Source organism: Episyrphus balteatus, chromosome 1 (assembly GCF_945859705.1).
Source record: "Episyrphus balteatus chromosome 1, idEpiBalt1.1, whole genome shotgun sequence".
In the NCBI taxonomy this organism is placed as follows: Eukaryota; Metazoa; Arthropoda; class Insecta; order Diptera; family Syrphidae; genus Episyrphus; species Episyrphus balteatus.
The window spans coordinates 101,231,444-101,244,699 of NC_079134.1; the positions used below are offsets into that span (position 1 = coordinate 101,231,444).

General features: G+C 30.0%; 1 protein-coding gene across 1 annotated transcript in view; it reads right to left on the reverse strand.

Annotated features, from left to right (window-relative positions):
• Positions 1-12,811, reverse strand: part of LOC129916449 (COP9 signalosome complex subunit 7) — a 56,881-nt gene extending 44,070 nt beyond the window's left edge. The window contains exons 1-3 of the mRNA XM_055996426.1: positions 12,665-12,811; positions 12,386-12,602; positions 12,079-12,331 (exon numbers count right to left, since the gene is read on the reverse strand). Coding sequence (XP_055852401.1) covers positions 12,079-12,331; positions 12,386-12,580 — 448 coding nt within the window. The 5' untranslated portion in view covers positions 12,581-12,602; positions 12,665-12,811. The remainder of the gene's footprint in view (positions 1-12,078; positions 12,332-12,385; positions 12,603-12,664) is intronic.
• Between the last annotated feature and the right edge of the window lie 445 nt (positions 12,812-13,256).

The following is a 13,256-nucleotide window of genomic DNA, read 5'->3' on the forward strand; positions in this document are numbered from 1 at the left end:
TTCCTTAAGCACTATGTTAACACCTTAAAATGCTCTTTTAAGAACCCTTTAAATACCACAAGTACTTATGCAGGGTTTTTGTTGCCGGGACTAAACTATGCTTTTTCAAAGGGTTTCGGTGGCCGAACTCGAATCCAAAGACGGACTTATTCGATCACATCTCGTTTTTGAAATATTACCCTTAAATCTATTTAAATTTTTCAAACATCTTTTCTACTGTCCGAAATATCTTCAGTTGCTTATTACCCACTTTTGTTCTATGTTAACCTTAAATCCAGTATGTAAGCGAAAATAAATGTATCGATTTTTTCAGAGACTGTAGTACCTACCAAGGCTAGGAAATAACCTCGAAAACTGGCAAAAAGCGGGATTTTCGATTTTCTAACGGGAATATCTCAAAAACGCGATGTGATAGAATTTTTCTGAGTTCACATAAAAAACCTTTAGAAAAGTATATACCTGGTATACCCTGGTTTCTGTAACAAAAACCTTGTTGACCAGTGTAATTAGCTCATGTGAAACAACTTGGATTATTTAAAATTTTGGTTTTTAAGTATTGCTAATTTCATTTAGAACTCAATAGATAGAATGTACCTGTCAATTTTCTGCTACAAAGTTTCAGTGCAAGAAAAAGTCCATTTTCAATGTTTTATATATTAAATTGTACGAAATAATTTTTTTTATAAAGCCTTAGAATGGTTAAAATTTGTTTCTTAAAAAAAATTTTCTTGCTCGCTAACGCTCGCAATTTATATCAACCAACTTATCACTCTTTGTACCTACAAAACTAGAGATGCCGCTGAATATTCGGCCATTTTTAAATTCGTTTACCGTAAGCAGGGCTTTTTTAAACTTTTAACTACGAATTCCTCTCCTAAAAAATACTTAAAAAGGATATTGGCAAATTTTTCGCTTCTACACAGTTCAAATGACTATTTGATTTAGCGGGATTTAGAATCGACTTCAGTTACATATAGTTGATACAAAGTATTGTGATTTCTAAAAAAAAATTTTGTTTGGTCTGAGCTAACCCCCCCCCGAAATGAAATCCTAGCTACGGCTATGGGTGGTGACTGTGAGACACCCTGTATATTCTCAATAAAATATTTAGACCGAAAGAAGTAATAATGTTATGAAAAAGTAAAAGCCAAATTCACACCCGTGTTCTTATCATATCACAAAAAAGAGGTGTGTCTACAGAGAGTTGATTATATGGCAACGCGTTTCGGAATGACTTATTCCATTTTTGGGCTTCTTAAACTGATTAATGCTTGATGGTGATGTGATGTACCTGTTTATTTTCCCTGTTCTAGTGATTTGATTGTTTTCGTTTAGTTTCTTATTTGGCTGTGTTTAAATGTAATTGTTTTAACATAAAGTGCGTTGTCTTCTTTCATCTTTTGGCGTGTTTTAAAACGATGCCAAATAATGCATTTGTCTTTAATGTCAACTTGTCGCTAAGAGGGTCGTCTTCTTTTTACTTGCGATATAGGTACTATATATCAAGTTATGCATTCGTACAAAAAAAAAAAGTTGAGATAACATTTTTCCATGACATTACGATGGTAGACAATGCCAAAAAAGTGGGTCCCGGAAGTCCGTCTGTCTGTCTGTCTGTCTGTCAGTCTGTCAGTCTGTCTGTCTGTAAACGAAGCTACAGCCTAAACGGATGGGCCGATTGATGCCAAACTTGGTATGTAGCGTTATTTGGCGACTCTCCAGAGGGGTTTTTGGAATTAATTTTTTTGGACCAAAAATAACGGTACTTGTCATATACCGATTTTAGTAAAATTGAAATATCTTGAAAACGGCTCCAACGATTTTGTTTAAAAAATTCAAATGTTAGTTTTAAGCTAAGGTTTATCGTTTTATGGAAAATTTTTTTTTTCGAAATTCATTATTAACGGTACCTGCCATAGAACCGTTTTTTTCAAATCCGATTATCTCCGAAACTGCATATTCGATTTCAACGAAACTTTTTGTGAAGAAGCATTTATACAATTTAAATATAAACCAAAAATAAAATTTTCAAAAAAATAATTTTTGGATTTTTAAAAAAATTTTGAAAATTTTTTTTTGAAAAATCAAATTTTCGAAAACGGGACATTGAATTTTTTTGAAATTTTGTTTTTAGATGTTGATTAGTGATTTCTACAAAATGGCATACCAATTTTATTTTAAAACTTTTTTTCCAAAAAAATATTTATAAAAAACTAGTTTTTTAAAAAACGGCTCTAACGATTTTGAAATTTTTTTTTCTAAAAATGCATGTTAATATATCAATCAAAACTGCATACTTGTTTTGGCAGGCAATTCAATTTCAGATTTTATTTTATTTTTTTTTTTTAACGAATTTTATTTTTTTTCCAAATTTCTATATAAAAAGTCTTAAAAATTTAAGCAACTTTAACTCTAAGAGCAAGTTCGTGCGACCCAGTCGTGCATTTTATTTCTTATGTGATTTCTAGATTTCAAATTTTTCGAGGGCATCAAGTTCTCTCCTTTGTCGAAGTTTGATTTTGTATTTTGTTTAGGTAAGATTCCTTAAATGTTAAATCTGTCTAGGAAAGTTCTCCCCGTTTGTCCAATATAATGTTTGGTGCAATCGTCACATTTTAACACCCCGCTCCTATGTCATTATTTGTTTTTGTTTTGAGAAGTTTTGTTGAATGGTTGCGTTTTTAATAATTTATGTTAAAAGATTTATATAGTCTATTTTGATTTGTTGTTGTTCTTTTTAATATTTAAGTCCAGAAAATGTATTGTTTCTTTATTAATATTGTTTACAAATTTCTTTAAAATTTCTAAATGTCGTATTGTACCGTCAAATACAGGGTGATTCAGGAGGAATGTGCCAAAAAGCTAGAGCGTGTAGCTTGCGTTGAGAATCGAGACAAGAAAAAAAATCGTTTAGCGGGAAGAGGCAATTTAAAATTATTTTATTATTTTGAAAACAAAAATATTAAAAATCAACGGTTACACCTGCACAAACGATACCTTTTTGTTAAACCAAAAGCCTTTAATAAATTAACTTTAAATAAAGCCATTATATGGCATACCTATAATAGTTTTTGAAAAAAAAATCGGAAAACAAACTTTCAAACTATTTTTTTCAGAATTTTATGTAGGTAATTAAGTATACTATTTTAGTTTTAAAAATTCGATGGTCTTATTTGTTTTTAAGCAAAACAGAAAACCGGATCCATAAATATGTTGTCATTTTCGAGAAATTAACGAAAAACCAAAACTACTTTTTTCTAAGGATTGTTTTTATTTTTTGTTTTTACGTGGCTGGACTTGTTGATAAATTAATTTATGAAACATTAACCATTCGTCTTTTATTTTTTAACATTCATTCATTAACATTCAGACTTAAATGAGGATACAACAAAATGACACATTATTGGATTAACCCTGAATTGATCATCTTTTTTATTGATAGATAAACGATAAAGATATCATTTGATAGACATTTTGGTATTACGATTATTAATTGATAAATTTTTCTCTATTGACCAAAAACTATTGTGAATAGGCGCCATTTTTGTTTTGACGTTTCCTTTCACATTAATTTATTTCTTCGTTGTTGGCCTTGGTTTTTTTTACTTGCGGATTGTTATTCTAAAAAAATGTAAGTAATTTGTTTAATTAGGTTTGTTTTATTTTTTTTTAAATTATTTGCTATTCACTATTCACTCAAGTTCTGTATTTAGACTTACGAATTGGGTTGAATCTAATAACAAAATAAGCTGCTTTCAAGCAGGTTTTAGAGCTAATCTTTCAACAATCGACCAAATCTTTACGCTCACAAGTGTTGCTAGACGTTTTATAGAGAAAAAAAACAAATCTTTATGCATTTTTCGTTGACTTTAAAGCGGCTTTTGACAAACTCGCAGGTATTGGGTTATCGACCAAATTTATAAAAGTATATGAGCAACTTCTCTTTAATATGACTGCTGTGGTTTCGAACGGCAGGAACAAGTCAAAAGAATTTAGGTCCGATACGGGAGTTCCACAGGGCTGTATTTTGAGTCGGTTAATTTTTTCTCTGTTTATTAACGATGTTGAGGATCATTTACCTGGTGGCGTTGTTTTTGGTGATATTTTTATTAAAGTGCTGCTTTACGCGGATGATCTCGTGATTTTGACGGATAACCCTGTGACACTTCAACTTCAAATTAATAAGTTGAAACAATATTGTGATCTGTGGGACTTAAAGATCAATACTTCGAAGTCTAAAGTTATGATTTTTCGTCCCCAGAACCGTGGAGCAGGGAACCATCGCACTTCGAATCTCAATGGTTCTATTTTAGAAGTAGTTCAAAATTTCAAATATTTAGGCTTCACCATTTCACACAATTTGAATTTTCGAGTTCACATAAAAGACAGCTAAAACAGCTGTCAACCGCATGTGGTCATATAAACAAAAGTATTGATCCGACTTCAAAATTTTAAGTGTTCGATGCAACCATTAAGAGCTGTTTTTGTTATGGTAATGAAGTTTACGGATACAAAGAAGCAGAAGAGATGGAAACGATTCAGAGATATTTTTTCAAACGAATCTTTAGACTTCCACCGAATACACCGAGTTATGCCATTCACATTGAATCTGGGCTACCTCCGATTTTCATAAGGAATCTAAAAGCAAATGCAGACTATATGATCAAAGTCATGCAAAGATCAAACAATAATTTGCAGAAAAGGATTCTACAAGTGGCGTTACATTGAATTGGCTTCGGAACACAATTTAACTTTGGCTTTAGATCTTGACGGTTTAGATTCATGGAGAACTTTCCTTTACGACTGTATTACTACGGTAAATGACCAAATGTTTCAGTCATTTCTCGATCGAGCGAGGGTGTCGGTATCAAGGTCAATATACAGTAAACTTAATCTTTATCTAGGTTCATCAAATTACTTTCGAAACGAGTTCACTGTTAACGAGATGAGTTTGATATTCAAGCTGCGCACGGAAATGCTAGAACTAAACTACAGACCTCACAGAAATGATATTTACCCCTATTGCACATTGTGTAATCTGAATGAAGCCGAAACAGTTTTTCATCTAATAGCATCGTGTCCTATTTTACAGGAAATACGACGCGTTTATTTTAATAAGAGTTTCCTTTCATTAGAAGATTGCCTTGCGGTTCTTAATGGAGAGTGTGGTTGGAAATTTCTTATCCGGTTTTCTTCAGAAGCGTATAGGAATACATACTTTAACCTAACCAATCTAATATAATTTTGTTTTAGATTTTTAACTAAAAGCCCGATTTACACAGGATGTTGCAAGTCTTATATTCTTTTTTATATTTTAGGTTGTATTTTGTATAAATATTTAACATTAAACATTAATTTTTAATCTTGATATATCAAAGAATTAAGTTCACAATCTCTGATAAATATGTAGTTACCATTAATTTTGTTTTAGCTAAACTAAAAGCCCGGATGTATTCCATTATAACAACACTTTTCAATAAAAAATGTATTTAAAGATTTATTGTCATTATTAAATTATGTTTTTGTTTTAGCTAAACTAAAAGCCCGGATTTATTCCAAAATGAATAAAAAAAAAATATATATATATTGAAATATTGTTTAACATTATGTATATTGTTTAACATTTTGTATTTTTTCTTTAATTTGAATTTTAAAATTCATGAATTGCAGCATATCACTCTAGCATGTCTTTATTTTCATATTTTTTATATAATTATAAATATTAATTATTTTGTACTTCTTTCTTTTGATTTGCTTTATAAAAATAATAATTCACTCTTAAATTGAAATATCTTTGAAATAACCAGCAGACGGCTTATAAGCCATGCTTGTAAATCTTTTATTTAATTATAAGTTTGTATCTTTTATTAGAAAAAATAAAGATTAATAATAATAATAAAATTATTTGCCTGATTTAGGGCTAGTATAGTTTGCAACAGACTTGTGAGTTATTGGAAGCAAATCCCGAGGTTACATAGGCATTTGCGCAAAGCCGTCATTTAATATAAAATGGGAGGATATTTTAGTCTTGGTTTTGCCATACCAAACGTTAAAATCATTTCCAATACTAAGTTAATAACTCCCTTGTCCACAAAATCCTAAGAAAGTTGCTTCTTGTTTGTTTAAGAAACTTCGGTATGGATTGTTGTCTCTTCAATGCGTGACTTCAACATCCCTGAGTTCTTTAGTAAGTCGGAGATTCAGTAAAAAACTAAAGATAACAATTAGCGGAGAATGAGTTGAAATTAAAAACCTTTCACATATCATTTCGTAACTCCAACGGATTTGAAGCATCCCGTAATTTTCTTCTTATAATGGATTCCTCAAATCGAATTTCTCTCCACAAAATAAATCTATCAACGACATTATTCACTGACCCTTAAATATAAAGTTTTTTTTTCACAAAATCTAATTTATTTGACTGAAAATGTCAACGACGTTTTTTTAGTAAAAAAAAATATGATGAGCAAAATCTATCGGGAAGAAATTTGCAACTGATGGGAAATTTGATACATAGAAAAATTTTTGACATCCATAACACCGAGTTTATGAATAGAAATATTCTAACTATAGATCTCAAATTTATAGCAAGGACACAGTTTACCAAAAATTTTGATTTTCGCGCACGTTATTGTGCGTGTGATTTTGAATACATAAATTATTTTTTTTTTTTCAAATTAAGTTAATTTTTAACCCTTAACCCCTTGTAACCCAAGAGCGTACGTTTTAAAATTATTAATGTCAATCGACTTGCCTTCAACTATATAATAAAACACTATTCTTTTAAAAATTCAATAACTTCAGTATTTACTTAGTTATTCTAAACTTTACGGAGTAAAAAATAAGTTGAAATAATTTATTTTTGTTAATATGTAAATGCAAAAATTAAAAGAAAAAAATATCTAATATTTATTTTTAGGCACTTTCCTAAAATCCAAAAATATAACACCGTTAGTTTAAGCAGGAAAAATATTTTTTCTGAATTTCTTAGTTTTTACACAAATTTCGTCCCCAGAACCGTGGAGCAGGGAACCATCGCACTTCGAATCTCAATGGTTCTATTTTAGAAGTAGTTCAAAATTTCAAATATTTAGGCTTCACCATTTCACACAATTTGAATTTTCGAGTTCACATAAAAGACAGCTAAAACAGCTGTCAACCGCATGTGGTCATATAAACAAAAGTATTGATCCGACTTCAAAATTTTAAGTGTTCGATGCAACCATTAAGAGCTGTTTTTGTTATGGTAATGAAGTTTACGGATACAAAGAAGCAGAAGAGATGGAAACGATTCAGAGATATTTTTTCAAACGAATCTTTAGACTTCCACCGAATACACCGAGTTATGCCATTCACATTGAATCTGGGCTACCTCCGATTTTCATAAGGAATCTAAAAGCAAATGCAGACTATATGATCAAAGTCATGCAAAGATCAAACAATAATTTGCAGAAAAGGATTCTACAAGTGGCGTTACATTGAATTGGCTTCGGAACACAATTTAACTTTGGCTTTAGATCTTGACGGTTTAGATTCATGGAGAACTTTCCTTTACGACTGTATTACTACGGTAAATGACCAAATGTTTCAGTCATTTCTCGATCGAGCGAGGGTGTCGGTATCAAGGTCAATATACAGTAAACTTAATCTTTATCTAGGTTCATCAAATTACTTTCGAAACGAGTTCACTGTTAACGAGATGAGTTTGATATTCAAGCTGCGCACGGAAATGCTAGAACTAAACTACAGACCTCACAGAAATGATATTTACCCCTATTGCACATTGTGTAATCTGAATGAAGCCGAAACAGTTTTTCATCTAATAGCATCGTGTCCTATTTTACAGGAAATACGACGCGTTTATTTTAATAAGAGTTTCCTTTCATTAGAAGATTGCCTTGCGGTTCTTAATGGAGAGTGTGGTTGGAAATTTCTTATCCGGTTTTCTTCAGAAGCGTATAGGAATACATACTTTAACCTAACCAATCTAATATAATTTTGTTTTAGATTTTTAACTAAAAGCCCGATTTACACAGGATGTTGCAAGTCTTATATTCTTTTTTATATTTTAGGTTGTATTTTGTATAAATATTTAACATTAAACATTAATTTTTAATCTTGATATATCAAAGAATTAAGTTCACAATCTCTGATAAATATGTAGTTACCATTAATTTTGTTTTAGCTAAACTAAAAGCCCGGATGTATTCCATTATAACAACACTTTTCAATAAAAAATGTATTTAAAGATTTATTGTCATTATTAAATTATGTTTTTGTTTTAGCTAAACTAAAAGCCCGGATTTATTCCAAAATGAATAAAAAAAAAATATATATATATTGAAATATTGTTTAACATTATGTATATTGTTTAACATTTTGTATTTTTTCTTTAATTTGAATTTTAAAATTCATGAATTGCAGCATATCACTCTAGCATGTCTTTATTTTCATATTTTTTATATAATTATAAATATTAATTATTTTGTACTTCTTTCTTTTGATTTGCTTTATAAAAATAATAATTCACTCTTAAATTGAAATATCTTTGAAATAACCAGCAGACGGCTTATAAGCCATGCTTGTAAATCTTTTATTTAATTATAAGTTTGTATCTTTTATTAGAAAAAATAAAGATTAATAATAATAATAAAATTATTTGCCTGATTTAGGGCTAGTATAGTTTGCAACAGACTTGTGAGTTATTGGAAGCAAATCCCGAGGTTACATAGGCATTTGCGCAAAGCCGTCATTTAATATAAAATGGGAGGATATTTTAGTCTTGGTTTTGCCATACCAAACGTTAAAATCATTTCCAATACTAAGTTAATAACTCCCTTGTCCACAAAATCCTAAGAAAGTTGCTTCTTGTTTGTTTAAGAAACTTCGGTATGGATTGTTGTCTCTTCAATGCGTGACTTCAACATCCCTGAGTTCTTTAGTAAGTCGGAGATTCAGTAAAAAACTAAAGATAACAATTAGCGGAGAATGAGTTGAAATTAAAAACCTTTCACATATCATTTCGTAACTCCAACGGATTTGAAGCATCCCGTAATTTTCTTCTTATAATGGATTCCTCAAATCGAATTTCTCTCCACAAAATAAATCTATCAACGACATTATTCACTGACCCTTAAATATAAAGTTTTTTTTTCACAAAATCTAATTTATTTGACTGAAAATGTCAACGACGTTTTTTTAGTAAAAAAAAATATGATGAGCAAAATCTATCGGGAAGAAATTTGCAACTGATGGGAAATTTGATACATAGAAAAATTTTTGACATCCATAACACCGAGTTTATGAATAGAAATATTCTAACTATAGATCTCAAATTTATAGCAAGGACACAGTTTACCAAAAATTTTGATTTTCGCGCACGTTATTGTGCGTGTGATTTTGAATACATAAATTATTTTTTTTTTTTCAAATTAAGTTAATTTTTAACCCTTAACCCCTTGTAACCCAAGAGCGTACGTTTTAAAATTATTAATGTCAATCGACTTGCCTTCAACTATATAATAAAACACTATTCTTTTAAAAATTCAATAACTTCAGTATTTACTTAGTTATTCTAAACTTTACGGAGTAAAAAATAAGTTGAAATAATTTATTTTTGTTAATATGTAAATGCAAAAATTAAAAGAAAAAAATATCTAATATTTATTTTTAGGCACTTTCCTAAAATCCAAAAATATAACACCGTTAGTTTAAGCAGGAAAAATATTTTTTCTGAATTTCTTAGTTTTTACACAAATTTGCTTATTTTCAAAAAAACGAGCTTTCAACATTAACTAACAATTAAAAACTATTGGTGCCATTTATTAGAAATATGGTGTACTATATCAATAAAGCAATATTTAAAAATTATGTTATAAGCTTCAAAACAAGAATAATATAGTTTGTACAGCTTTTGTGGGATCATAAAATGTCTTCTTCATTTTCATCTTTTTTAAAACGGTATGTTATTAGACTGAGTTTAGTGTATATAGCTTTCCAAAGCAAAACATAAACTCTTGAAGAGTTCAACAAACAATATCATCTCTTTATTGGCTTTTAGTTTAATCTGTTTAATACCATTCAATACCTCTTTATGGCCAGTTAATTTCCTCTATAAAAGTGTTTATCTATTTTAGTTTAAAAAAAATGTCTTTTGAACATCTTTAAGACCTTCATGAAAAGTATTTTCATTTTGAATTTTTGAAAGCTATCTTTAAAACCTTTTTAAAAGAAACAAATTCGAGAGTATTTTTGTTTACTCTTTCAAAAAAATAATGAAGATATTTGCAGACTTTTTTATATAACGTCTTTAGGCGTACAATTGTATCTTCAAGAAGTATTCTTTTTATCTTTGGTTGCCAAAAAAAGCTTCTATCTGACTTTAAAAAAAGTTGTTCTAAAATATGAAAATTGAAAAAGAATTCAGGAAGTTAAAAAAAAATCTTAAATATTTTTTATCAGTTTTGGAAAAAACATAGTCAGGATGCTGCCGCCCGGGCGCGTCCCATCATCGTTTGTTACCAATGATGACCCTGAAACCAAAAACGATTTTGATATCCGATTAGTTCAGTGTTTCCCAACCTTTTCTGTGACATGTCGCACCAGAAACCTTCCAAAAGCCTCATGCCCCCTGAAATCATGTGCTTAGAAAACTTTAACACCAAAAATGTTAAAGGCTAGACCAAGTAAAAAGAAAATATTTAAAAGCAAGATATAACTACACATAAACAAAAATAAATAATTTTTTCAGTATATAATAATTCAGTCTACTGTTTATTTGCGTATATTATCATCTCAAGGAATCGTTGTAAGATACAAACATTCAAGATCGTTTTATAATATTCCGGTAAGACAAATCTACTTAAAAAAAAAATTGAATTGAAAAATGAATTGCACCTAAAAGTGAATCAAAATGAAAACGTCAGAAAGCTGTTGATGGCGGTTTATCATATTTTAAGGTTGTTGAAAAAAACGTTTTATTTCAGTAGTCTAGAAAGCAAACGTTGGTATTCCCAAAATCTTAATTAATAGGACAATGTCTAATTATAACTTTATAACTTAGTATCATGGTTCTATTCTCAGATGAGACAAAAGTCACCTTTCATTCAAGTGATGGAATTAAATGCTTGTGGTCATGATTTGGGAAGAGCTTTGATAAAGTTTGTCAACACGGGGACTTTTTAAAAGAAGGTCATACAATTAACTGTGATATAATCTACTTTGCAACACTCACGTAGTGAGTGATATCTTCGAACAGCATCAATGTGAATCAGCCCTATAATTGGTCCACATTTTATTCTGATGCACGGTAATGGACGAGCTCATAGTGCTAAAGTGGTTTCAGAATATGTTCAAGACGTTGGTATACAAACTTTGGATAGACCAACCAAGAAAACCTGATTTAAATTCAATAGAACATGTCTTGGAAATGCTGAGAGACGCTTTCGCCACATTAATCTACATTCAAGCAGTCTTCATTAGCTGAAAGCTACATTGAAAGAAGAGTCAGCGAATATTTTTCAACAACACCTTCACAAATCAATTCGTGGAATGGAAAGATGACTCCAAGTTGCCATATGCGCTAGAGGAGGCAATACTAAGTATTGAATAAAATTATAGCATACTGTTGCTGATTAACATTTCCTTGACTTGCTATAAAACTCAAAAATACGCATTTGAATTATTTTAAACCTATTTAAAATGAGATACAGGAGTTTAACTGCAAAAGTAAAGGTAATTACTTTAATTTTGAGCAAGAGTGTAGTTATAAATTTAAATTTTAGCATTTAAACATCCGAGTTCTTTACTATTCAATAAGACTTTGGACAGGTTCAGAAACGTTAGGGACTAAATATTTGGTCAAGTTCCGCGATACTGATGGTTAGTTTGAATAAGAAAATTTTAAGAAAAACAATTTCTTTAAATTTCTTACCCCAGTACATGAGTGCTTATTGATATTCAATGCAAGAAACTAGCACTACAATCTACAAATTTCAATTCACCTATCAGCAAACAATTTATTTTCTAAAGAAAAATGATTGTATTCCAAAACATATTTACTCCACTTATTAAACTTACCTGCATAAATTGCTTCAATGATAACATCTTCGAGATGACGTACATTCTCGACTTCCAATTCTTCCAAAAGTACACTATAGGGAATACACTTGTTCTTGATCGCTAATGAAACAATTGTCAAGTGTTGGAGCTTCTTTCGCATGGCTGTTGTCAACTCAAGATATTCAGATGGATTCTGAGAGTACTGCTTGTAGGTTCCATAAGCAAAAAGATTGAGAGTACTATAGTATCTTGCATTAGGACCATTTTGTAACTAAAGAAAAAAAAACTTGGGAATTGACAAAAAAATGAATTATTCCTTTGTTACCTCAATGATATTTGGCATGACCAAAAGTTCGGCGAATACATAAATTCCTGGTGCTTCTAAAACTTGCTTTATTAGTTCCAAACATGCGGCTCCATGGGCCGTTTTTGCAAGAATGGTAAACTGTTCCAATTGATTTCTGGTCTCAGCATGAGTTCCTTCAACATTATCTTGGGCCATTAAAATATCGGTAGCCATAATTTTGTCTGTAATTCAGTTGCTACAAAAACAAAGCAAAATTATTGATACACTAATTCTAGATTAATTATATTTGTTATGTACCTGGGAATTTTGAAGAGATTATATTTTTTGATAAAAACTTATTTTGTTTTATTCCAAAAAGATAAAGAATATTATTTTACCGACCACAAAGCTTGGAAAAAACACAACTAATGATATAAAACGTCAAATATCGGAGTTCACGAAAGATGGAAGTGACAGTTTTCATCGAAAACGTCAAAATTTCAGATTAGGTTGTATTGAACACAAAAATAAATCTAGTACTTTAAGTACCAATTGGTTGACATTTACCTGACAACCACATGTGCAGGTTTTGGCATGCAATTGATTACTTTTATTTATTTATTAAAAGGTGTTTTTTTGTTTATCTATTATAGATTTTGCACAAAAACACAACATCGAGGTAATCAAAACATATTAAAAACAACAACAACAACTATTTCTGTATCAATATTTGAAAAATTATGATAATTATCCAGATTTTACTTTTATATCGACAAAAACAGTAATGCCAGTGTACTTCTTGTTATTTTATCGATAACTTATACAGAAATATCAAAAATATTTAGGAAACAAAAAAGCGGAGAAAATGAGGTTTGAAAATAGCTCTCATAGAAAAAATATGCGAAATTTT